The 25,146-nt window shown below is 53.8% G+C and overlaps 1 protein-coding gene across 5 annotated transcripts in view; it reads right to left on the bottom strand.

The window, feature by feature from the left end:
- Positions 1-21,498: 21,498 nt before the first annotated feature.
- Positions 21,499-25,146, bottom strand: part of CAPN15 (calpain 15) — a 95,754-nt gene continuing 92,106 nt past the window's right edge. For all 5 annotated transcript variants that reach the window (XM_073362858.1, XM_073362856.1, XM_073362857.1 and 2 more), the window contains one exon: positions 21,499-24,869. In XM_073362858.1, the coding sequence (XP_073218959.1) occupies positions 24,692-24,869 (178 nt within the window). In that variant the 3' untranslated portion in view covers positions 21,499-24,691. The remainder of the gene's footprint in view (positions 24,870-25,146) is intronic.

Raw genomic sequence — 25,146 nt, 5'->3', positions numbered from 1 at the left:
AGGCAGGTGGGAGGCAGGGAGTGCACTGGCTGCGGCTGGCTCCTCGGGATAGCAGCACACGCTGCGTGATCTGTTGTGGCAGCTTCCCTGCAGCCTGGAGCCAGCCTGGAGCTAGCACTGAGGATGGCTTTAATTGCTTTCAGATTCGCTAGTGAGCCCATGACAGCCTGGGCTATGCAACTGGAGCAGCTGCAGCACGGCCAACTGCCCCCGGTTTGCTAGGGACAGGGCCCGGTTTTCATCCCTCTTCCGGCTGCTTTTGAAAGGAAAAAACGAAAGGAAGGCAAGATGCTGCCTGTGCCCCTTTCCAGACTGGCAACCTCTTCGCTTAGAGCCCAACGCTCTAGCAGCTTCAGGCAGCCCCTCTGGCCCAGCGGCTCCAGAACCCCGTGACATGGGGACCTCCCAACCTTCCTCTATTAACTCCACTGGGTGGTAACAACACAACCAATAGCAACCTGCTGCCCCTCACCCACCAGCTGAGGTTTCCATGGCACGCACAAACCTCGACTGAGCCTCATGTCTCTGCTACTGTGTCTGGTCATCAACCCCATTTTACAGAGGGGGAAACTGTGGCACAGGGCAATGACATGATTTGCCCATGGTGACATGAATCAGGGGCTCCCAGAACCATGCTGTAACCCATAGGCGCCGACTTCCCCTCTGCCCGGTGGGTGCTCGACCCCACCCCACCCTTGGCCCCACCTTTTCTCGTCCCTACCCCTCTCCCTTCCCCCAAGCACCTGTCATTGCCTTGCGTCTTCTCCACCTCCTCCCCTGAGCGTGCCTTATCCCCACTCCTCCCCCTCCCTCCCAGAAAGTCCTAAGCGCCACCAAACAGCTGTTAGGCGGCACAGGGGCGGGAAGCACTGGGAGGGAGGGGGAGGAGCAGGGATGCAGCATGCTCGGGGTGGGCGGGGAGAACTTGGTTGCTGGTGGGTGCAGAGCACAGGCTAATTTTTTCCCATGGTGCTCCAGCCCCGAAGCACCCACGGAGTCGATGCCTATGCTGTAACCTCACCAGGGCCTCTGGGCCCTGAGTTTCTACCCAGCCAAGCAGGCTAGTGCTCTGTAAACTCAGCTTGCCTCCCACCCCCACAGTTAACAATCTGAGGGCTGGGAATGGGGCTTTTGCTCTCACCAAGGGGCTGTGATGTTTGCCCTGAGATGAGCGATAACGGGAATGTCACAGAGGGATGGGGGTGGGGATTTGCAGGGGGGATCAGACCCCAAAGAATGTCAAGCAGGCGAGGGTGATGACAGAGCGATGATAGAGCCAATGGGACTATTCAGTCTGAAGGGCAGAGAGCACAGTCTAGTGGGGGTCATGTCTCAACTCTGCCTGGGATCATGGGCAAGTCACTGCCCTTCTCTACACCTCGGTTTCCCCACCTGGCTCCTGGGGCACGACGATGCTGAGGAAGCACAATGGGATTCTCAGCTGGAAGGTGCTGTAACATTATTACTGAACAGCCGCATAACTGCGGGGCAGGAGACACAGGGGCCATTCTTTTTGAAAGGGACAATTGCCATCAGACATCATGCACCCCTCCCTCCCGCTCTCCTCAGGGCTCAAGCAAGGTCCCCCTCCCCACCCACCTGGGCATGAACAGCAGGGCTCACTGGGCAAGGGCTCCACAATTAAAAGCCTGCACCCGATTGAAGCTGCATGGGTTGGCCCCTCTTCACCGTGATTCCTGCCATAGAACAGCATTCGCTTTCAGCCCCTCTTTCCCCAAGCACCAGTAAAGCACTAGCCAGGCCGGAGCTGCACTGTGTGGTCCCCAGCGCCCCTCGGGGGATAGAACCGGGCACCCAACCTTCTGCTACCTGAAGCAAAGGGGGAGCCCCGTATGGCTCTGGCAGCAATAGCCCCATACACCACTCGCTGTTATCTCCCACTGCAGGGAGACAAAGGCCCCCACCTCAGCCTGGGGAAGCGGGAATTTAGTATCACAGGCTTTTAAAAGGCTCAGCCCTGTTCGCACTGTACCCGGGGCCCATCACTGCAGGGCTGTAGCCAGGGCTCCCACCTACTGCACAGCCCTTTATGTAACAGGTTGGGTACAGTGCAGAGGGGCTCAGCAGCCATCCCCTTGGTCACAGGTCCTCAACAAGCGCCCCCTGTCAACTGCTCCCCAGACACTGTGAGGGAACCCAGCCACTGGGCCCCAGGTGTTTTAAACTTGAAAAGAGCCCAGGAATTTCCCGCAGTCTTGGGAACTCAGGGCACAGACCCTCTATCTTGCACACCCCCCACCCACTCCTGAGACCTGGACCCTGCTTGTCCGGCTACCTCATCCCATAAACATAGCCTCTCGCAGACGTGAGCCTTCTGGGTTAGTCTAACTCTCTCAGGGGGGCCGTGGTCAGTGTAACCATACAACACAGAGAGCCATTCTGTTCAGGAGCGAACACCATCAGTCATTTACGTAACAGATACAGCACAGGAGAGGCCAGTTCCCACAGAACACAACAACCTGTCATGTCCACCCCCCCATCAGCTCACCTTGGGAAGCCTGGGTGACCGCCTGTGTTCAGGTAGGCAGGGCCCCTGCCTCCTCAGGCCCCTACATGCTGGGTTGCATCTCCCTCCTTTTGAACTGAACTAAAAATGGCTCCTGAGCAACTCCTGGCCTTTTATAACTTTCAGGCCCCCCATCAGGTGATGTCTTTCTCAGGTGATCACAGACCTTGGCCAGGTGACTTTGTTACCGAGACAACTTCTGCTAAACCAGTTCTCCTGATGGAAGCCATCTATTGTAATTAGAGAGCACTTAACATCAACAACCCTTTGCCACCAGTCTTGGGCATTTCAGTCCGTGGAGGCAACCAGCCAATGGAGAAAGCAAAGGGGGGCTGCACATTCAAAACGGAATCTGTGGTCTGGTAAAGTTCCCTGCAAAGGGTTCCTAAGCTCACACAGCATTCACACATTGTACGGCCAGATCCCCCAAATCCTCACATCTCGCCCACCTGACTGTGACAGCTCAGTACAATGTCTATGCAAGTGAGCCAGCCCTCTTCAATACCATGGCAGTCCTGGCTGACTCTGGCAATGAGGAGCAGACTCTTGGGACAGGCAGACCTGTTTAAACCTAAACTCCCTGGGCATCAGCTGGCCTGGGGGAGGAAATGCTGCTGGATGCACTGACATCCTGCTTGCTAGACAGGAGTGCCAGAGCAGCCACAGCTTTAAGGCTCTGGCATTCCCATCTTCCGCAAGCCACCCCAGCAGGTAACGAGCCCTTCTGCAAACGCTTCCAGTAGTTCTGTCACTGGAGCCTCAGATCTGCACAATAACTGACCCCAATCAAGATAGGAGGGGGAGAGGGGCCAGGGCTGGGAATCAGGACTCCTGGGTTCTATTCCCATCCACTGGCAGGAGTGTGAGCTAGTGCATCAGAGCCATGGCAAGGGAGTCAGGACTCTTTGGTTCTGTTCACAAGTCAGGGGAGTGGGGTCTAGTGGTTAGACTGGAGGCTGAGAGTCAGGGCTCCTGGGTTCTGTTCACATTACCTGGCAGGAGTGTGGTCTAGCAGGGATTCTGCTAGGGGCTCAGATTACAGCAGGGATTCTGTTCCCAGCTCTGGGGAGTGGGGTAGAGCATGGGGGACTGAGAGTCAGGACACTGGGTTTTAGTCACAGCACCTGGAAGGAGTGGGGTTTAATGGTCTGAGAATCAGGCCTGTTGGGTTCTCCTTCTTAGCGCTGCCCCTGACGTGATCTGTGGCCTTAGGCACGTCACCTCTGTCTGGCCATCCAAACTGCCAATCCTAGGTGCTTTTAATTTGTCTGTCACCACAGCCTGCAGGTGCCAAGACTCCACCCACCCTGCGCCTCAGTTTACAATGGAGGGAATGGCTCTTCCCCAGGGGCAGTGGGAGATGGCATTAATGGCGGAACGGGCATCAGATCCTTGGCGGCCAGGTGCTAGAGGAGCAAAGGGGCTCAGCAGCAGTGGGTGGCGATGAGGAGGGCACCCCACTGTGAAGCAGGGCAGGCCTCTCACATGTCCTGCGAATGACTGGGTGCGATGTGCACACACACACAAACACTCCAGGACGGGCTTTGCCCAGGTGGCTAAACGGCAATGGCAGCTGTTCCCAGGTCAGCTCTCTGAGCAGCTCCGGCAGACCAGGGCCTTGGGGTGCCATGGTCAGCACTGGAGTCCGTTGGCAGACTTGGGGGCAGAGGGTCAGGTCAGGAGTCTGAGGTACATGGCGTGTGGAGGAGGTGGAGCCCAGCACTGGAGTAGCGGGGGGCTGTGGGTCAGGACTGAGGGGTGTTGTCAGAGCTGGGGGGGCAGGCCCCCTACACACAGAGCTCTGCCAATGCCCCTCAATCCCGACCCGCAGCCCCTGCTACCGCAGCCCTGGGTTCCCCCACACACAGCCTTGCCAGTGCCCCTCAATCCGGACCCGCAGCTCCTGCTAAGGCTGCCCCTGAGCAGACACTCCCATCCCACCAGCATGGTGTTCTACTTCTGTGCCTCAGGTAGCATAGTGCTACCAGTGCGTCACCTCACTGCCCCCTTCCCTCCAAGGGGTAATTACCTGCCTGGTCATTTCTGCCCACCCCGCCCCCATGCTAGGCAGGTGATGCATGAGCAAGCAGAACCATCAATAAATCCCTTAGCCCAGCCACCTGTGGGCAGCTTTCCCAGGCCCCACTCCAGAGACGCCAGCCCTTCCTGCTGGTTCATAACACCCTCTGCCCCCTTCCTCACAGGAGAGCTGTGACCTGGACACTGAGGCCAGCCAGGGGAGGGCTGGGGCATTGACACGCTCACCTGTGAGGATTTACACTGTCAGTGCCCACAGCAGGAGCCGGGGTCTTTGGAAAGCACTGGCTTTCAAGGGAGGGACATCCCCTTGGGCGTGACACCTTCGGGGGCTGTGCTGGAACCAGCTCAGATGGGGTGTGAGTTGGGCCGTTGATCCTGCTGGCCCTGCTGTGTGCAAGGAGCTGCATGAACCACCAGTGGCACAGGGACTGTAGGCCCAGAGGAGACCTGAGCCAGGGGTGCCTTGGCCAGCAGCTCAGGAGAGCAGGGCCCAGGTCCGGGGGGAAGGGGAGGAGGCCAAGCTGAAAGCTGGAATCTTTCCTGCCGGGGAGTGGAGGCACTGGCAGCTGCGTACGGCCTAGAGGCCCATTAACCCGGCCGCGAGCAGCCTGCATTATTGACAAGGTTGAAGCCAGGCCCTGGCGCAGGCAGCCACGGAGCCAGCCCAGCTGCATGTGCGCAGGGCCGAGTGCGCGGCAGGCAGCCCCCAGGCAAAGCACTCTGCCTGCTCCACAGAGCCCCCCTCCCCAGCAGCTGGGCAGGGGCAGGGGGGCTGCTCAAAGGAGTCTCTGAGTGGGAAGTGTTTCATGGCAAGAGGGGGTTGGCTCCTTGTTGGAGTGGCTGGAAGGTGTCCAGCATATGAGCAGGCCTGGACTGCTCTGGACCCAGGGTAGGGGGGGGGTGGCTTGGTCCAGAGACAGCGATCCCAGGGGAGAGCAGTGTGTAGTTTCTCCACCCTCACCCCTCGGTCACCAGGCTTTGGCTGTGCTGGCTGGGGTTTCATAGGCAAGATCCTGGCCAGAGACATGCTCAGTGCCCAGAGCATGGAGGTGCCGTGCCCATGCCCACCCTGCCCAGCCAGCGCCACCCCTCCATACTGACAGAGGCATCACATGCAGGTGATGTCACATAGGGATGGTGCATGTGGACAGCACCAGGTATCACATGGGCACAGGGGGTCTCACATGGGGGTAACACAGGGGGATGGTACAGGGAATATCACATGTGGAGTCATGGGGGGTATTGGGGGGCATGGAGATGGCTTGGGGTGGCATAGGGATTATCTCATGAGGGTGACACAGAGGCATCATCCATTGCAGAGCACCACACTGAGGCTGGGGCAGGGGAGGTGCTAAGGCCCCTTGCAAACCCTGTCTGTTCACCCAGACACTGACACCCCCCACCCCGCCGGTTGTTCTTTTCAAGCCTGCCTTCGTCTCAGCGGAGCTCCGCGGCGTGAAATGCACAATATGCTCTATCTGCCCTGTGGGAGCCATAAAATATTCACCAGCAGCTCCCATTATCGTCAGATGCAATCAAAGAGGCAGAGCGTATGCGAGGCCCTGCTCGGTGACACGGCCCCGCGCTCTCCTGAACGGGGCAAACTGGCCATGGGGCCCGGCCGTCACTGGCTCCCACCCAGCAAGGCAGGGAGACTGCGAAACGGGCTCTGCTCAGGGGGAGCAGAACCCACCGCAGATGAGGCACTGGTGCTAGCATCTGACAGGCGGCCAGAAGCCTTCTAGCTCAACGGCTGCGTGTGTACGGAGAGGGGCCGCTGGGGCTACCCTGGTGCACATCCGCCAAGGCACAGGGTGGGCATGGGGTTTGCACCCCCTTCAGGGGGGGTGTAGACAAGCCGAGTATTGTCCCGATTTTATGGTGCTCTTCTCCCATCATGCACTGCGCCCAGCCAGGGTGCCCTTCCCCCAGTCACAGTCACTACTGCCGCACAGCTCTTCCTGCCCTTCCCACCCAGCACAGGCATCGCCTTCCAGGACGTCCTGGCCTTGCCAGGGTTCAAGGGAGGGATCCTCCACTGTCGGCACTAAGGTCCTGCCCCAATCCATGCCCCTTGCCCACAGCCCTGCGTCAAACACCTGCCTTTGTGCCCCTGCCCAGCTGGCCCCTGACACTGGAGCAGGTGGGGAAGTGAGCCAGCTGGTTCTAAGCCAGCCAGTGCTGTTTTTCCGAAGCAGCGTCCCCTGCCTGGTAGCAATTTAGACCCGGATGTGGGTTTATCTGGTGTTCTCATGTGGAGTTGCTGGGGACACAGTGGGGGCCGTTTTTCACACATGCAACCCACCCCCGCCAGTGTGATGGTGCGTGCGAGGTCATGCCGATGGGGGCAGGGCACTCTTAGCAATGGGATCCGCTCACAGCAGCACCAGAATGTCTGCTATCCTGGAGATGCAGCAGTGCACACCCTACCCCGGGGACTGCCCCCAGCCTCTCTGCAGGGGCTGACGCCCTGCGGCAGGGCAGTGACACATGTAGGCTTTGCCCTACAGGATGATGGGAAGAAAGTGGCCACGCCCCAATCCCAGCTCCTGCATCAGAAGCTACTGCCTTTAACAGGTCCATGTGTGAAAACACATGAGGCAAATCAGGACCAGGCTGGCCAACAGGGCGATTGACAGTTCCACAGAAATCACTTTAAAGGTCTTTCCTCATGGCAGCTTTGGCCTTGACTCCAGCTGACTCTGAGCGAAGGACATCGCCTATGGACTCACCAGCACCACTTCCCTGGAGGCCTCCTACTTCTAAATCTAATTACCACCACTGGGGCTAGAACTTCAGCTAAACAAGTAACTTGATCCTCTCTGGCAGTAGGAGTAGGCTCTTATCCTCTCTGCAGAGTAGCCACCAGAGGGGGAGGTACTAGACCTACCCAGAGCAGGGTGTTGGAGCTTGTTGGCGTGGCCAATTGTTGATTGTACAGCCCCAGATGATCTGGCTCCAGGACGGTCACTCCCCAGCATGTGTTGTGTGAACTGACAGCTGGTAGGGTCATGCACCGCCCCTGAGCTGCAAAGCAGGATACTGTGCAGTGGTGAATAATATATTTATATTGTATAAGGGGGAGTTGCCAACAGAGCTGGACGTTGAGGCCACCGGGTGTCATCACACTGCTCTTTAATCAGAAAATGTTGCCATTGTACAAATACTGGCGGAGAAATACGGAAAAACCCAGACATTGTTTGTTTGTCCTGGCAGATTTTTTAAAGGAGTCTTTAGACGTAGCAGGTGGCAATAGAGCCGGGCAAAATATTTTGCGTGAAATTTTTTTCTGGCACAAAATGAAGATCCAGCAACACCTAAACATTTCCCGCATCTGTGTCAGCTTCACCGACCTGGTCATTTGCCAAATACCCTACCAAAACAATTCTGAAATACCGCAAATGTTTCATCTTCACATTTTTCAAATGAAATATTTCAATGTTTTGGTTTGAAATGACTTTTCATTTCAAAATTTCCTTTAATTTTATTTTTGAAAATTCAAAAATGTTTAAAAATGGTCATAATGGAAATGAAACCTTTCCACTTTGTCATAATGAAACATTTCACTCAACCCCAAATATGGTTTTTTTGACTTTTCAATTCCCCAAAACTTTTGAAAAGTTTTCACTTTCCATGTGATCTGAGACTAATTTTCTTCTGACTTCTTGCCAGTGAATCAAAAACTCCATTATTCACCCATCTCTACTTGGCAACACCTCTGTTTGCCAGGGGCAGAGAAATCAGCATGCTATTTTGGTTGCGAATGTGACCATTACGGTTACAGAACCTTTTATAGCTCTGAGTTTTGTCTGTTGACTGGTAATGATGGGGGCTTGAATGTGAGGTCATTAAGGCTCAGACAGCATCTGTGGTCTCAAACTGGGGTCTCTGGATCACTGGTGGCTCATGGAGCATTTTTGCTTTTCCTCAGCGCTGGATGATGAATCTGTGAGTCTCCAAGCAGTGCCTAGTCCAGGACAAGTGGAATTCCCAGAAATTTAGCCAAGCACATCTGCTGGGCATGCCAATCCACCAGTGGCTGGGCAAAAAATGACATCAAAAAGAGCCTCAGCATCAACTAATCTGTGTTGCCAGTTTTCAGAGTAACAGCCGTGTTAGTCTGTATTAATTCTTGACATCTGATTTATGTCCATTATAACATTCATAAACCAGTCGGAGAACACTTCAATCTCTCTGGTCACGCAATTACAGACATGAAGGTCGCTATCTTAAACCAAAAAAACTTCAAATCCAGACTCCAGCGAGAAACTGCTGAATTGGAATTCATTTGCAAATTGGATACTATTAATTTAGGCTTAAATAGAGACTGGGAGTGGCTAAGTCATTATGCAAGGTAGCCTATTTCCCCTTGTTTTTTCCTACCCCTTCCCCTAGACGTTCTGGTTAAACTTGGATTTATGCTGGAAATGGCCCACCTTGATTATCATACACATTGTAAGGAGAGTGGTCACTTTGGATGAGCTATTACCAGCAGGAGAGTGAGTTTGTGTGGGGGGGGGGTGAGAAAACCTGGATTTGTGCTGGAAATGGCCCACCTTGATTATCATGCACATTGTAAGGAGAGTGGTCACTTTGGATGAGCTATTACCAGCAGGAGAGTGAGTTTGTGGGGGCGGGGGGGGCGGAGGGTGAGAAAACCTGGATTTGTGCTGGAAATGGCCCAACCTGATTATTATACACATTGTAAGGAGAGTGATCACTTTAGATAAGCTATTACCAGCATGAGAGTGGGGTGGGAGGAGGTATTGTTTCATGGTCTCTGTGTATATAATGTCTTCTGCAGTTTCCACAGTATGCATCCGATGAAGTGAGCTGTAGCTCACGAAAGCTCATGCTCAAATAAATTGGTTAGTCGCTAAGGTGCCACAAGTACTCCTTTTCTTTTTGTGTTGCCAGTGTCTGTGTTCTTGAGAAGTCAGCACTAAGCCGGACAGATACTGCAGTGATGGACACCTTAGAGATGCAGACGACCAATAGCAGAAGCTGCTGCTGCTGCTGTTGAGGGAATCCAGTGCTTGGCTGGGTGCACTGCGGGAGGGTCACCTACATATTTAGTCTGCAGAAGAGGAGAGTGAGGGGAGATTTGATAGCAGCCTTCAACTACCTGAAGGGGGGTTCCAAAGAGGATGGAGCTCGGCTGTTCTCAGTGGTGGCAGATGACAGAACAAGGACCAGTGGTCTCAAGTTGCAGTGGGGGAGGTCTAGGTTGGATATTAGGAAACACTATTTCACTAGGAGGGTGGTGAAGCACTGGAATGGGTTACCTAGGGAGGGTGGTAGAATCTCCATCCTTTGAGGGTTTTAAGGCCCGGCTTCACAAAGCTCTGTCTGGGATGATTTAATTGGGGTTGGTCCTTCTTTGAGCAAGGGATTGGACTAGATGACCTCCTGAGGTCTCTTCCAACCCTAATCTTCTATGATTCTATATCTCCAGGCAGAGGTCTTCGACTGCCAGCAACAAGGGAGACTCAGGCCAGACAGCGGGTGCTGTCCTCATTTTAAAGACAGGTTCAATCATCAAATAATTATTATTTAATTGGTCAACTGCTCATTGAAAGGCAATTTCCCACACCCCTCTATCTCAGAGCTGCACCTCCACAGCTCACCTAGTGCCCCATAATCCTGACCCCCAGCTCCCTCACTATCCCGGCCCTGGGGGACCTGCTTAACAGAAGAATTGGGACACGAGCTGCCCAGGCCAGGCCGACAGCCAATGGCCACAGCAGCCTCAGCTTAAATCCAGGCTCAGGACACCTCCCTCAGGTGCCTCAGTCTGGGGCCCCCCAAGTCGACTACAGCGCCACACAGCACCTCTCCCCCTCTTGTCTCCACCCCACTTCTCTCTAGCTTGACATCCAGATCTGGTCATTCCTGTATTGTTCCTGTCACAGTGCTGAGAGCTATTTGGGGGTCTCCGGCATTGAGCCGCCCTTGTCAGGATCTGTCTCGGTCACTTAGCTTTGCTCAGCAACTACCTGTGTTGAACCTACCTGTCAACATGCATCAGGCCTGAAATCCTGCTTGTCACAGGCTGGCCCGACCAGCTTCCAACCCCCCTCCCTTGCTCTTCCTGACAAACCTTCCCTTTCACGTCCCCCACCCTCAAGATTTAACCTAGCAGTAGGTTCGAAAGGGTCAGCTGATTTCGTGGTTAGATGGAGGTGGCTTCCATTCGGTCTTGGGGTAGTCCATCAGCCATAGCCCTTTTTCAGGTATCCCCACCACTAGCAACAGCAGGTTATTATCCAGTGTAGCCCTGGCTAGTTTAACTTGCCTCGTGGTGGTCACTCTGACCTGTGTAGTCAGGCTTAGGGCCCCTAAAAGGCAGCTAACCCCAATATTGCATTTTACTATGAATGGGAATTTGTCCAAACATTTATATCAGAAAGTGTGTTACTCGCTCATTCCTAGCCCTGTGTTGTATGTCATCCAGTAAGGGAGCAGATGTGCCATCATGTGACCTTTGGTGACCAACCACAGGACAGAGATGGCAAAGAATCAAGGCAAACAGTTGGCAAGGGTCCCCTCATCTGAAAACGCTGTGGTAGAAACTTGGGGAGAAGAGAATGAGGATGCACCAACCAAACCGGGGATACAATGCACCAAGAATCTTTCAACTCTCTCTGCTAATAACCATACCTACAATAAAGGGAAATCCTCTCACATCACCACAATTTTGCTTTGGTCTGGCATGGGAATTAGACTCCAGAGAAAACCAGCCTGGGGGAATATTACAGAGGGAGCCCAGCAAGCAGTGCAGCGATCAGAGAGTGGAGTGAGGGTGCTCTGGGAGGAGTGGTAACATCCTAGGTGGCAGGGAGACAATGCCCCAATTCAGGAGCCCCCTGAAAGGCTCAGGCCATCCCATATAATTCGCACCTTAGCTGCCAGCACTGCTGGTAACAGGCATCAGCCACAGCCACCATCATCTTCTTGGTGACTGTCCCCAAAGCCACCATCACTGCTACTGCTGGCTGCAGTCCCCGCACACCTTCCACCCACGCTGCCAAGAACGGAAACTCAATGGACTCTCAAACAAATGGGGGATGCAGCTAGGGTGGAAGTGACGGGCTCCCCTCTATGACTGTTCGACAGAGGTCAGGCTGTAGCGACAGGCTGCGTTAGTCATTCCCGGAGCTAGAGAAAACCACAGGATCTGCATCCAGCAGCCTCAGTAAAGGATCCCCCTTTTTACTCAGCCTTACTAACCCCAGCCTTTCTCCTCTCTTCACCAAGGGACAGGACAGAGGCTAGGCCTAGCTGGTGGAGGAGTGGGGTGAGTTAAGGAAGCCGAGGGCAACTTGAACCTTGGGGGTGGGTGGCTGCAGAGCATGCCCCAACATAGCACTAGGGTCTACGGCCGAACACTGAGGCAGCATCCAACAGGTCCCCCCTTCACTCCTCCCCCTGTATTTGACACTGCCCTCTATGCCCCAGCAAGAGATGGCAGGAAGCTGATGGGATGCAGTGGGGAGGGGAAGCAGCTGAGGAGAACAAAGGGTTGAAATAATAACTCCCTCCCTCTCCAAGTTGTCCCTTCCTGACCAGAGCCAGGCCCCAAAGCAATGGGGAAAGGCGGGGAAGCCGAGGAGACGCTGCGCCTGCCCCCCCCCCCAAATTAACTCTCCATCTGTTTCTTCTCAGCTGAGGCTGATGGCTTGTGACAAGGCCTCCTCACTGCAAATCTGTTTTGCCTGGAAAATCTATTACAAGTTGCTCTAAGAAAGACAGAAATTCTCTCCTTCTGTCTCGCCGCACTGGTCTCTCAAGGTGCCCACCCCAGGCAAGAAAGAGGTTTGGGAGCTGGCGTGCGCGGTCTGCTGCCTCCATCGAGGTGGAAAGCTCGCCCGCTGACCGTGAGGCCAGGCCTTGGGCTGCCTCCCTTCCTCCCCTAGGCTCTCGGGAGTAGAGGGCATCCTGCCCATCTCAGGGGGCCAGGCCTACCTTGCCTGTTACAGTCAACAAGAGGACACCCTGTTGTACCCTTGTGGGAGGGGGATTCAGCCTCTTAGGGGCTATAAATGAGAACTCTACGCAGTCCAAAATAGATGGGCAATGCAAATCCCATCAGTTATTCCAGTGCTGAGTAACCTCTCCCTCCCAGCCCTGCTAATGCATATCCCATCCCCCAGCTAGTCCAGTGCTGGACCACACCTCCCCCTCATCACTGCTAATGATAATCCCATAAGTACCTACATGGCAAACAAATATTTAATAATGGGCTCTTCAATCTAGCACAGAAAGCATAACACAATCTGAAGGCTGGAAGATGAAACTTGATTAATTCAGATCACAAATAAGGTGTACATTTTTAGCAATGAGGGTAATTAACCACTGGAACAATTAACCAAGGGTCGACTCATGGTGGATTCTCCAGTGCTAGCAATTTTTAAATCCAGACTGGCTGTTTTTCTGGAAATTGTTTTGGGGCAGGTGTCTGGCCTGTGCTATGCAGGAGGTCAGCCTCCATGATCCCAGCCTTGGAATCTATGAGTTTGGAAAACTGGGGTCAAATTCACCAAATTGTTCTGATGGGGGAAAAAACCTAAAAAAGAATTCTAAAAAAATTTAAACCCTGTTTTTTCAATTTGAGATGACGACTCCTTTCAAAACCTTCTTCAACTTAATTTAAAGAACATTTTAAAAACTCACTCAGGAAAAGAAAAAGAAAATGTTTCCTATGAACCAAAATTTATTTATTTAATTTTAAGTTCACTGAAACTTTCTGAAACTTTGCACATTGGATCATTGTCAACCTGAAATGAAAACTTTCTTCTATTTTTTTTTTTCAGAACAGCCAGTGAACTGAAAAATCAGGTACTTGCCCAGCGCTAGTGTTTAGTACTAATGCCAGCTGTGCCGCTGGATGCCTTTATAGATTAAGCTAAGGTCCAGCCCTTCTCTGCCTCAGTTTCCCCATCGATGCCATGTGGTTAGCAGGTTTGGCCTACCTCCCAGGCAATCATGAGTGTTCATTACTCACACACACCCCCATACGTTATCCCAAGACCAGCGATGCGCTGCACCCCCCACACCACTGTAGGAGCCGACAGGGGGGTTGATTAGCACTTTTGGGGCTTCTTTTGCTCTATTAATAACTTCAGAGCAGCAGTGCACAGACAAGGCAACAGGCCTTTCAGTGAGTCACAGCTACAGACGCAGCACTCAGCCACGTGTTGCCCAGGTGTAATGAATGGGTGGGTAATGAGGGCAAAGTCCCCTGGCGCTATGTTGCTCAGTGGTGGGTGTCAGAGGCAGCTGTGGGTCAGAGCCCACACGCTGTAGGGTGCACAGTCCTCTCTGGGGGCACGCTCAAAACCAGGGGCAGAGGAGTGAGCTGCAAAGGCCTAGCAGCCCCCCGAGTCCATCCCCTTTCACGCACATAGCGGAGTGGCACTGTTAGTGCCACGGAAAATCCAGGCATTGTGCTGATGGCCAGTGGGGTAGAAGGCCAGGTGGAGAACAAGCCAAACCCCTCTGACTCTTTCAGTGTGGAGCCAGCCCTGAACCCACTCGGCTGGCGTAACTTGGCCGGCTTCAGATCCGAAGGCAATGACTCCAGTCGACTGACAAAGGGATGAGCTGGGGCAATTGGCTCTCTGGAGCTGCCTTCTGGGCCATGCTGAAAGCAGCAAGTCGCGTGGCTGGAGACAGTTCTCACCTGAGTAGTGCTGCACTCCGTGCACCCACATGCTTTGCTTTATTATTTACAGGGGATTTAGTGACCCCAAAGCCCCTCCTCTAGTCCCTTGGGGTCCCAAGGGTAAAGGCTCCAGGCCCAGGGCAGTCCCACTGGCAGGCTGAGACAGAGGAGGGAAGGATGGCCTGGAAGACTGGAGAAGGGCTAATGTGGCACCCTCAGTACCTGGGAAACGACGACAGCAATGTATGAAACGTTCCATTTGCAACTACCTGGAGGATGAAGGGATGATCGCTAGCAGCAGCATGGATTTACCTGAAATAGCGTAACTGCTTTGGTGGATAGGTGGAATGTGGTGGACATAATATACCAGGACTTCAGTAAGGCTTCTGCCACAGTCCCACAAGACAGTCTGATAGGTAAGCTGGAGATATGCGGGCTCGACGGAACTACCATTACGTGGATACAAAATTGGTTAAACAACAAACAAAGAGTATTAATGGAATGATGTAAGATTGGAGGGAGGTCTCAAGTGGGGTTCCCCAGGGATCTGTTCTGGGGCCAGTGTTATTTAACATGTTTATTAGTGATCTGGATGTAGGTATAGACAGCAGACTGATCAAATCTGCAGATGACACAAAGCTGGGGCAGGAAGCGTTGCCAATACTTTGAAGAATAGATCTAAAATTCAGAGGGTTCTTGATAACTGGGAGAACTGGGCTATAGGCGACAAAATGAAATTCAACAAAGACAAATGTAAGGTGCTACGCTTAGGGAAGGAAAACCAAATGCACAAATACAGAACGGGGAAAACTGGCATGGCAGCAGCACTGCTGAAAAGGATCTGAGACATGTGGTGGATCACAATCTCAACATGAGCCAGCAACGTGCAAAAAAAGCAAGTGCAGTTGTAGGTTGCATTAACAGGCATAGCGTGCAAGTCACGGGAGGTGATAGTACCGTGCTACTCGGCACTGGTTGGGTCTCAGCTGGAGTATTGTGTCCCGATTTGGTCACCAATGCAGAGACAGCCCAGGCCTGCCAATAGTGGGGGGATAGAGCAGAATGAGGGCAGCTGGCTTCAGCAGTGTTACTGAGCATGCTCAGTACAAGCCAAGCAGTAAATCTGTGACACCCTCCATCCTCTTCCCCCCATCCCCATGCATTGTCTGTGCACCAGTGTATAAAAAGGATGTAGAGAAACTGGAAAGGATCCAGAGGCAAGCAACAAAGATGGGGTGGAATCTAAGCCACATGAGCAAAGGCTTAAAGGACAGGGGATGTTTACTTTGGAAAAGAGGAGATTAAGAGGGGGACATGACAGCGGTCTTCAGATACTTGAAAGGCTGCCATAAAAAAAAGAGGGCAGGACAAGAAGCAATGGGTTCAAACTAGAGCATAGCAGATCTAGACTGAATCTCAGGAAAAACTTCCTAACTGTAAGAACAGCAGGACAATGGAACAGACTGCCTGGGGAGGTTGTAGAAGCTGCTTCACTGGAGGTTTTCCAAAGGAGGCTGGACAGCCACCTGTCTGGGATGGGTTAGACACAACAAATCCTGCATCTTGGCAGGGGGTTAGACTAGCTGACCCTTGCAGTCCCTTCTCACCGTATAGGTCTATGGCCCTGTGGGTAGGACACTCGCCAGGAACTCAGGAGATCTGGACTCAATGCCCGGCTCTGTCACTAGGTGATTTTGGACACTCAGGTCCAGATCCTCCGAAGTATTTCAGCACCTAACTCCCCGTGATTTCCCTTTGCGACACTGGGCCTCAACACCCCACCTGTGCACTGGGGCAAAAACGTGACTATCCCCCGGTGGCATTGGGCCAGTACAGATGGTGGGGCACGCACATACTCTGCTGCTCTAGAACCTGCGCTGGTACATGCCCTGCCCGCCCCCCCAGGGCGTAGGACGCTGCGGGTGGGCCTGAGCAAAATGCACCACAGGGAACTTTTTCTTTTCCCTTCCCTGGTCTCAAAGATAAACACCTCTGCAACATTTGGCTTTTTTTCAAAATTGTCTATCCCCCCATCAACATTTTCCTTTCCCCCTTCCCCTCCCTTATCTGTTTGTTCGGAAGCCGCAGAACCAAACAACTTCGGCTTTTTCGCAATGAATCACTACCATCCTCTCCCGCCCCCTAACTGACCCCTCTCCCCATGGGATCCCCCATCACCATGGGACCGATGACCCCTCAACACCCTTACCACCACATCCGGTTTCAATTAAAGCAGGATGACCTGCTAAATCCCAGCTCCTGGAGGCCCTGGTAGGCCCAGGAACCTAGGAGTGACTTCAAACGTGGCTCAGAGCCTGTGGCGGGGGCCGAGGTGGTATGATGGTCCCAGGGCCACGCCCATGGACTTTGGACTGGCTGTGGTGGAGGAACTCTGCGAGATCTATGTAGCAATGCAGAAGCAGCTGAGTCCCTCCCCCCACTGCACACCGCTCTTAGCACCAGATGGCCTGCAACGGTGCTGTCCGTGCCCCAATCGACAAGCTGCCAAATGCAGCGTAGCATTGAGTGAGATGCAGCTCTTGCCTCCCTCCCCGCCTGGCATCTCAGGGCACAGAACTCCCTGGGTCTGAACCTCCCATCAGAGCACAAGCCCTTGGCTCCCAAGAACACGTTAATCCTACAGTCCCCAGAGGGGGGGATGAGGGGCAGAGCTGGCCAGCCAGTGATGTGTGACTCCGGGATCTTTCTCCTCAGTGACAGTAGCTGGTGCTGCCCCCACTTAGTCCTGCTCTGCTGAGAGATCATGGAACCTCTCCACTCTTCGCCTGGCTCCCAGACCTCCTGGTTGCTAGGTCGCTCTGACATTGCCAAGGGCGGATCAGTGCATCTGAGTTACACTGGTTTTTGTATTGCGGGGAAGGGTGAATGACACATCCCTACTCACATTCTGATGTTAATAGGCTGCAGGTGGCATACAAACAAGAGGAAGTATTTCTTCACACAATGCACAGCCAACCGGTGGAACTCATTGCTAGGGGATAGTGTGAAGGCCAAAAGGCTAACAGGGAGGTGGGTGTCAAACAAGCCCTGAATAGGTTCATTGAGGATGGGTCCATCAATGGCTATTCGCCAAGATGGGCAGGGACACAACCCCACACTCTAGGTGTCCCTAAACCTCTGGGTGCCAGAAATCAGGCATGGCACCCCATAACTGCCCTGCTCTGTACACGCCCTGAGGCTCTGGCATGGGCCAGCGTCAGAGCCAGCAGGGCAGCTCTCAAGTTCTTCGATCCCCTGGGCTCCCCTGCACTGGCGGGGCAGACAGCCTGTGTGAGGTGGGCAGCAGCTTTGCAGGAATCTTGGTCCAATGGTCTGTATCAAGACTTGGAATGATCCTCGTCCTTCCCAGCTGGGGGCAGTGAGTGGCTGCAGGGCTGTCACCCCACAAGTGCTGCAAACTGGTGTCCAGGAGGGCAGGCTTGGAATACCAAGGGGCCAGGCCCCCAGCACTGCCGTATGCCAGAAAACCCCACCCTTTTCCCCAGCGTAGCCATGGGTTAACCCCGTTTACTGGGCATGGTCACACCTCGGGGCGGGGGGGTGGGAGCTTCACCTTCCAGTGAAACGCACAGGGCCAAGATGCCCATGGCTGGAGTTTGGGGAGGGCTCAGAACCCACCCTGGCTCATTGCAGCTGAGGATTGGGCCCCGCTGCGCAGAGTATGGTCAGGAGGGCTGGGCAAAGATCCACAGGGGGGAGGGGGCACAGTAGGAGGCGGGGGGGTGGGATTCCACTACAGCTTGGGAAGTGTTCAGCTATGGGGGCCAGACAAGTCCCCTGGCCAGAGAGAATCCGTGAAGCAGGGGTAGAGAACATGCAATGAAGACCCACAAATGCGCTGCCTAGTCCAGATTCCCCACCACCTGCCCACTGCTCCCACGGCCACCCCACCCAACAGCAAAGGGGCAAGAATGCTTGGTGGGCTGTGACAGCCCTTGAGCACTGCTGACATGGGGACATGCACTGAACAGAGCACCCTGCCCCAGCAACCAAAGGAAAACCCTGGGACAGTCCAACAGGGCTCAGGCAGAACAGGTTTCAGAGTAACAGCCGTGTTAGTCTGTATTCGCAAAAAGAAAAGGAGTACTTGGGGCACCTTAGAGACTAACCAATTTATTTGAGCATAAGCTTTCGTGAGCCACAGCCCACCCCATCGGATGCACACTGTGGAAACCTTAGAAGACACCACATACAGTGGATAGGCTATTACCAGCGGGAGAGTGAGTTTTGGGGGGGGGGGGGGGGGGGGGCGGAGGGTGAGAAAACCTGGATTTGTGCTGGAAATGGCCCAACTTGATTATCATACACATTGTAAGGAGAGTGATCACTTTAGATAAGATATTACCAGCAGGAGAGTGGGGTGGGAGGAGGTATTGTTTCGTGTATGTGGTGTCTTCTGCGGTTTCCACAGTGTGCATCCGATGGGGTGGGCTGTGGCTCACGAAAGCTTATGCTCAAATAAATTGGTTAGTCTCTAAGGTGCCACAAGTACTCCTTTTCTTTTTGCAGAACAGATTGGTATCCTAGAGAGAGAACCAGGCCTCAACTCAGGCCAATGTATTTCTTGTGACTACTCTGCCCCTCGCTGGCTGGTCTCAAAACAGATTTCTGCACAGACATTGTATTTCCACAGCTCCTAGCCAGGGACTAGCTCATGCACTGCCCAAGCAGCAAGGAAGGGTCTGACCAATGTTTCCATGATGGCATCAGAAAGGTTTAGCCCCACCCAAGATATCTCTCGGTAACTCAGTCCAGCTGGGAATAGGGCAGAGACGTTTGCAGGAATTGGGGCATTATGGATTTAAATCAGTTTGTTTCTGTCCATGCAGGAGCGCGCTCTCTCACCTCACACACACACACACACACACACACACACACACAGTGTGTTGCCAACGCTTGCAATTTTATCATGAGTCTCACAATAAGTGATGTTTTTTTTCTCAAGCCCCAGCTCCTGGATTCAAGTGAAAGGCAAAAATCCCACCTGTCATTTAAAAACAAACACTGTCAAGCTTAAAACAGGCCCCAACCACCCACGACAGGGAAGGAAACCAGAAGACAAAGAAAATGAGCCCCAGTTTTATTTTTAAAGCTCATGATTTTTAAGTCAATCTCATGACTTTGAGGCCTGACTCCGGATTCTTGAATAGTTGGGGTTAGGAACACCATCCACACCCACACCATTTATAACACACCCTTTACGCAGATCCTTGGGCCCAGATTCCGACGCGGGTGGCACTGCCGAACTACGTCCCCTTACAGCAGTGGCAATGGCGGATAGCTGAAAAGAAGCTGCTAGAAACCAGGAAGCCTGGACATTCTCATAAGGAATCTCGGGAAATGCTGTCTCGATTAAATTACTCTAAAATGGATGTGAACCTGTTTGAAAGACCGTATTAAAAGCATAGTTCACTGTCAAATGGGGGCCACCATAGCTAGAGCAATCCCGCCGGGGGCAGTCCTGCATCTGATGTTATTCACTATTTTCATTAAATAACAAATAACGGAGTGGAGCGTGTGCTTACAAAATGCGTGGCTGACACGCAGCTGCGAGGGGTCGCCCCGCACTAGAACTCAAAAACGACCTCGATAAATTGGAGACTTGCTCTGAAATGAACACGATGCAATTCAATAAAGACAAGTGCAACGTACTACATTTACGAAAGACAAATAAAATACACAGCTCCAAAATGGGGACTAGCTGTCTAGGTAGTAGTGTGGCTGAAAAGGATCTCTGGGTTACAGTGAATGCCAAATTGAATAAGAATCAACAATGTGATACAGTTGCAAAAAAAGGCTAATGTTAATCTGGGGTGAATTAACAGGAGTGCTGTCAGTAAGAGACGGGAGATAATCATCCAGCTCTACTCAGCACTGGTGAGGCCCCAGCTGGAGTCCTGTGTCCAGTTCTGGACCCCTCACGCTTTCGGAAAGATGAGCAGCCCCAGTTCGAGCACCTACGCCCAGCCATACAGCACACTACATCCCCAGTGCCAGTAATGAATGCAAACATCCCAGATCTCAATAGCACAGGTCCTGCTCCCAGCACGTCCCACGGGCCAGGAGATGTGCTGGTCTAAGCAGTAATATCACCCTCACCCACACAATGATTGCTGCAGTGACCACTTCCCCCTGCGAAGGATTCTGTCGGCCCAGGGACTGTTTACGACGCAGCAGGTCCAAGATTTCTCAAGGATTCAAAGAATCAGAGCAGCTCGGGGCTGCCGGCCTGATCCACGGGCCAGTTAAGGAACATAGCAAGTAACAGACATGGCAAGCTGTTGGTGTGTTACTGCTACCCTCTAGTGGACAGAATTAGCACTGCTGCACAGGCCCTATACTACTAGCCATCAGGAATTCTCTCTCAGCTCAGGGCAGGACGGATCCAAATTCAGTCCTTTTTGTTGCAGTGAGGCTTCGAGTGACAACAGGGTGCAGCACAGTTATAATACCACATAACATTTATGTCCTGCCACCTCTCTAGGGCCCACAGCTCTTTACAAAGTTGTCATTATTCCCTTTATACAGATTGGGAAACCGAGGCACAGAGCGAGGCAGGCTTCTTCCCCAAGGTCACCCAGAGAGCCAGGAATAGAACCCGCCTCTCCTGCTTCTCAGGACAGTGCCATACCCACCCAGCCACACCACCTCCTACACACTGTGCCATCCCAGCAGGCCATGGATTTGTTAACTAAAGTTCAGAATTCAAAGGATTTGGAAAATTTGAGGAAGAACCACCATAAAATTGATGAATTGTAGGAACTGCCACAACAACTCAGACAAAGGTTCCACCTACACCAGCATTCAGCCGCAGTACCAGCTGCTTTAGAGGAAGATAGGAGAAACCCTGCAGCAGCAGTTATGGGATAACAAACTCTCAGGGAAAGTTTCCTCCTGACCCCCATTAGGGAGAGGTTGACTTGTGCCCTGAAGCATGAGTGTTTATATTTCCTCCCCAAACTCTTGTTTAGTTTTTAATGTTTACTATAACAGTTCTAGATACTTATGTTGTCCCTAGATGTGTCCAGTCCCTCTTTGAATCTTGGTAGGTTCTTGGCCTCTGTAACATCTTGTGGCAATGAGTTCCACTGGCTAACTGTGTGCTGCGTGAAATCATTTCCTCTTTGTTTTGAACTTTCAATTTCACTTCTTGTATGAAACACAGAGAACCCTGCTTCCCAGCGTGGGCTTCTAAGTGTATGACTGAAAATGACCTACACAAATAACAACAGAGTAAACGAGTGGCTTAATTAAAAAACAAAACTTTATTTGGTCCATTGGAACCTGAGTTTGAAAACCACCCATGGATTAATTCGTATCATACAGGGATTACAGATCTGATTTACAATTGATAAAATAGCCTGTGTTTCGTAAGAGCTGGACCGTATTTACAGGGTTAAAAATATTCACAGCTCAGAGAGAGAAAAAACAAGAGAGAGAGAGAGAGAGAGAGAGAGAGAGAGAGAAAAGAAAAGGACGGAATCGTCCAAAGAAGGAAAGGAAAGAACAGAACACATCGTTCGACGAATAAAAACTACAAATAACAGAGCTTGGCTCAGCTGCTCCCTGACGTCGGGGGGCCAGCAGGGTCTGAGAGGCAGCGCACACGAAGGGGCAATATCCCTCCCAGCAGAGATTCCCCCATTCCCACCCCCCTCCTTCCCAGGGAGCACAGTGCAGACCATAAAAACAGAAGGGAGGAGAGAATTGTCCCATGCTCACAGCCTGGAGGGGAAACCTGGGATCAAAATAAGCCTTGGCACTGCCAACCCCCTTGGTGCCCAGCAAAACGCCAGCCTGCCCCCATTCTGGGTCTCTACAGCACAGCTGATCTCTCAGGGGGTGAGACGCTGCTCACGGGGGACAGCCTGGCAAGCTACCTGTGCAGGCCTCACCATAGCACACATCTCTGCTGGAGAATCTGAACCCGGAGTACACCGGGGGCCTAAATGCCTAGGGACTGAGTGCCTGTTTCAGGACCTCCGAAAACTATCATGTTAATCAGGGCAGGTAAATGAAACAGGCAGCTCCAGGGCTGAGCTAGGGCTGATTCCATCTGAGCATCACTCCCCCTCGCTAAAAACACAGAACATTTCCCAGGAGCCTTTGGGGGAAGATTAGTGCAAAGCTTAAAACCAGAGTTAAAACCGCCCTGGGATTTTCATGTCAAAGGGCCTACTATGGGAGAGAGGCTTTGCTGAGCTGGGGGAGTCACGCTCTGCACAAAGCCGAGTGGACTCATCTGCCGTGGAACCTGGCTAGCTCAGAATCCCACATGCAGAGGTGGCAGCTTGGGGGTCTTGGGCCCATTACACTGATCAGCCATGAGCACGGATCTCCTGCTAGTGCCCAGTGGCCAGGGGCTGCACTGTCACTCCCATGACACCCCATGCCAATGCTCTCCAACGGGCCCCATGACGTCCACTGCACAAGGCATTTGCTGCCGCTCCAGACTCACTGCCTCTGCTCCGGACGTGACCCTCACCCCCTGCTCCCTCTGCCCTGAAAACCCACAAGGTGCCTAGGCAGAACCCCCTGCCCCACCAGCAGCTCTGGGATCCCTCCAGAAGCTCTGGGATCCCTCCAGAGTGGGGTAGTTGTGGGGCAGGGATTCCCTGACTAAGCTAGCTGGGGTTTGATTGGCCGTTCAAAGCAATGATCGTTTAAAAAAAAAGAAAAGTCAGTGCATGGCAAAACTGTCAAACAATGGGGGAGGGGCGCAAGTCTGCTCAGCCCCCAGCCTGTGTCCAAGCCCCAGTGCTGGCTGGTGTACTCACTACGCTGTACCCACCCCATACACTGACAGCCCTGGAGAATCCCTGCTCCAGCTGCGCCTTTCACCTGGGCCCAGCCATGTGCTGCACTGAACCATCAGTCAAGCTCAATTTTTTGTGCAGGGGCAGCTCCATTGGCTTCCCTGGTGCAGAGCAGGCCAGGATCAGGGCAGACAGCCTGTAGTCGGGCCGTCTCTTTGGCTGGTCTCCCTGCACGCCGGCACCAGCCCTCCCAAAGCTGGGACAGCGGTGCCACAGGTCGAGAGGCGCACTGAGGAAGGCTGGACTGTCAGTGCCAGGGGATGGTTCTCCAGCACAGCTCATGGCTTCTCTCCTAACACTGCTCCCTACGGCCAGTACTGCATAGTACACGTGTTCCTCGCACACACTGAGCACGGGCGCTGGGAGGGGGCTGGAATCCCACACATGCCCCGTGTCTCATAACGCAGCGAAGAAAAGGGCCATTTCACTCCATTTTGGTAAAAGACGCTTTGTAAAACGTTAACAGCTGCTTTTCAAAAGAAATCACCGCCCCCCTCCCAGGGGAAAAAGCAGCTCCGAGCAGCCTCGTTCTGCCCGCTGCAGGAGGGGGCTGCCCCCAAACACTGTTCTTTGCCCTGGTGAAATATGGACAAACATCCCCCTGCAGGCCATGGGACAAAAAACTACCAGCCCCAGAAACCTCTGGGGCATAAGGCTTTACCCAGAGCTGGTTTGGGGGCTCAGAGATCAGGCCATTGGCCAGCAACTTTTACCAGATTTGTGGGTCATGTAAATTCCCAGCCTGATCTTCCTCTCCCTGATATTCGCCATCAGCCTCCTGCAAAGCCGCTGGCATGAGATGCAGCTGGAGGCAGAGATGCCAGTGCCCCAGGCCGGGCCGGGCAGAGGTGATTCCATGCACCCATGGCCATTTAAAGCAGCAGCACCTTCCCGACAGCCCACGTGAGCCCACTTCGCCTGGGCTGGCCCCCTGGCTTCCTCTGTCCTTGCCAGGAGCTCGGTCTCACACTAGCTCTCAATTCTCTTTGGCTGGCAAACAGCCGACAGGAGGGCAAGGCAGGGCCCGAGGCCGGCTACACCGGGCCCCACCAGCTTGCTGCAGCCATGCTTCCACAGCGACCAGGCGGGCGATCCCAGAGCCGGGCCCCGCGGTACCAGGCGGGTGGCAGGGAGCGCAGACAGACGGACAGACGTCAGTCAGAGGTATATTGTTTTTTGCAGCATCAGGTGCCTGACGCTAGCGGAGGGAGCAGAGTCCTGAGTGACCGTAGGGTTGGGAAGGAACCTGCCTCCCCACCCCCGTTCTCCTCCCCCAGCCTGGCCAAGGCTCCCGGCTGCCCTGGCGATTGGTGGCCATTCCTCCAGACCAAGCGCATGCGCTGGAGGGGTGGGGGAAGGGCCAGGATCCTGAGACTGCCCCCGCCCCGGCTGGCTCCCTGTAAAGTGCGTGCGCTGGCGGACAGGGGTTGTGCGGAGGCAGGGAGGGGAGCGGGGGAGGATCCCCAGCCCTGAGGGAAAGGCGCCTGGCGGGATGCTGTGGCACTGCCCCCTGGTGGCTCAGCACCGCCGGGTCGGGAAGCAGCCCGAAGCAGCCGGGGCCAGGGCCTTGGTTAAAGCAAGAAGGCAGAAGCAGGAGAGGGGCAGGGAGGGCTGGGCTGGTTGTCATAGCGGCCGGGGCCCGTGCAACCCCGCCACTTCAGGGGTGAGCAGCGGGTTGTGGGTCCCTTTCGTTGACATCCAGTCATTGAGGAAGGCCTGGGCGGCTTTGCGGTGCACCAGGCGGTGGGTGATGGAGAAGCCAGCATTGCCTTCCAGCTGGGAGAGGATCACCAGCACCTGTCTGCAGGGGGAGAGTGATCAGTGTGGGTGCAGCCGGAGCCTGCTCTCTGCCCATGGGTGCAGCTGCTGAGAGACACGTGCTCCTACGTGGGGCTCCCTCATGGCAGGGCCTTGTTAGGGCCACAGGGCTCGGGGGCTTGGCCAGCAGCTAGGCTCCCTCGGCAGCCCCTTTCCCAGAGGGGCTCTGTGGTTGGGCTGGAGGTACCGGACTCCCTCACCAGCCCCTGCCTCATGGGGGTCTCTGTGGTCAGGCTGGCGGCACCAGATCCCCTCGCCAG

Source organism: Lepidochelys kempii, chromosome 10 (genome assembly GCF_965140265.1).
Source record: "Lepidochelys kempii isolate rLepKem1 chromosome 10, rLepKem1.hap2, whole genome shotgun sequence".
NCBI lineage: Eukaryota > Metazoa > Chordata > Testudines > Cheloniidae > Lepidochelys > Lepidochelys kempii.
This window is presented reverse-complemented; position numbering and strand designations above follow the sequence as displayed.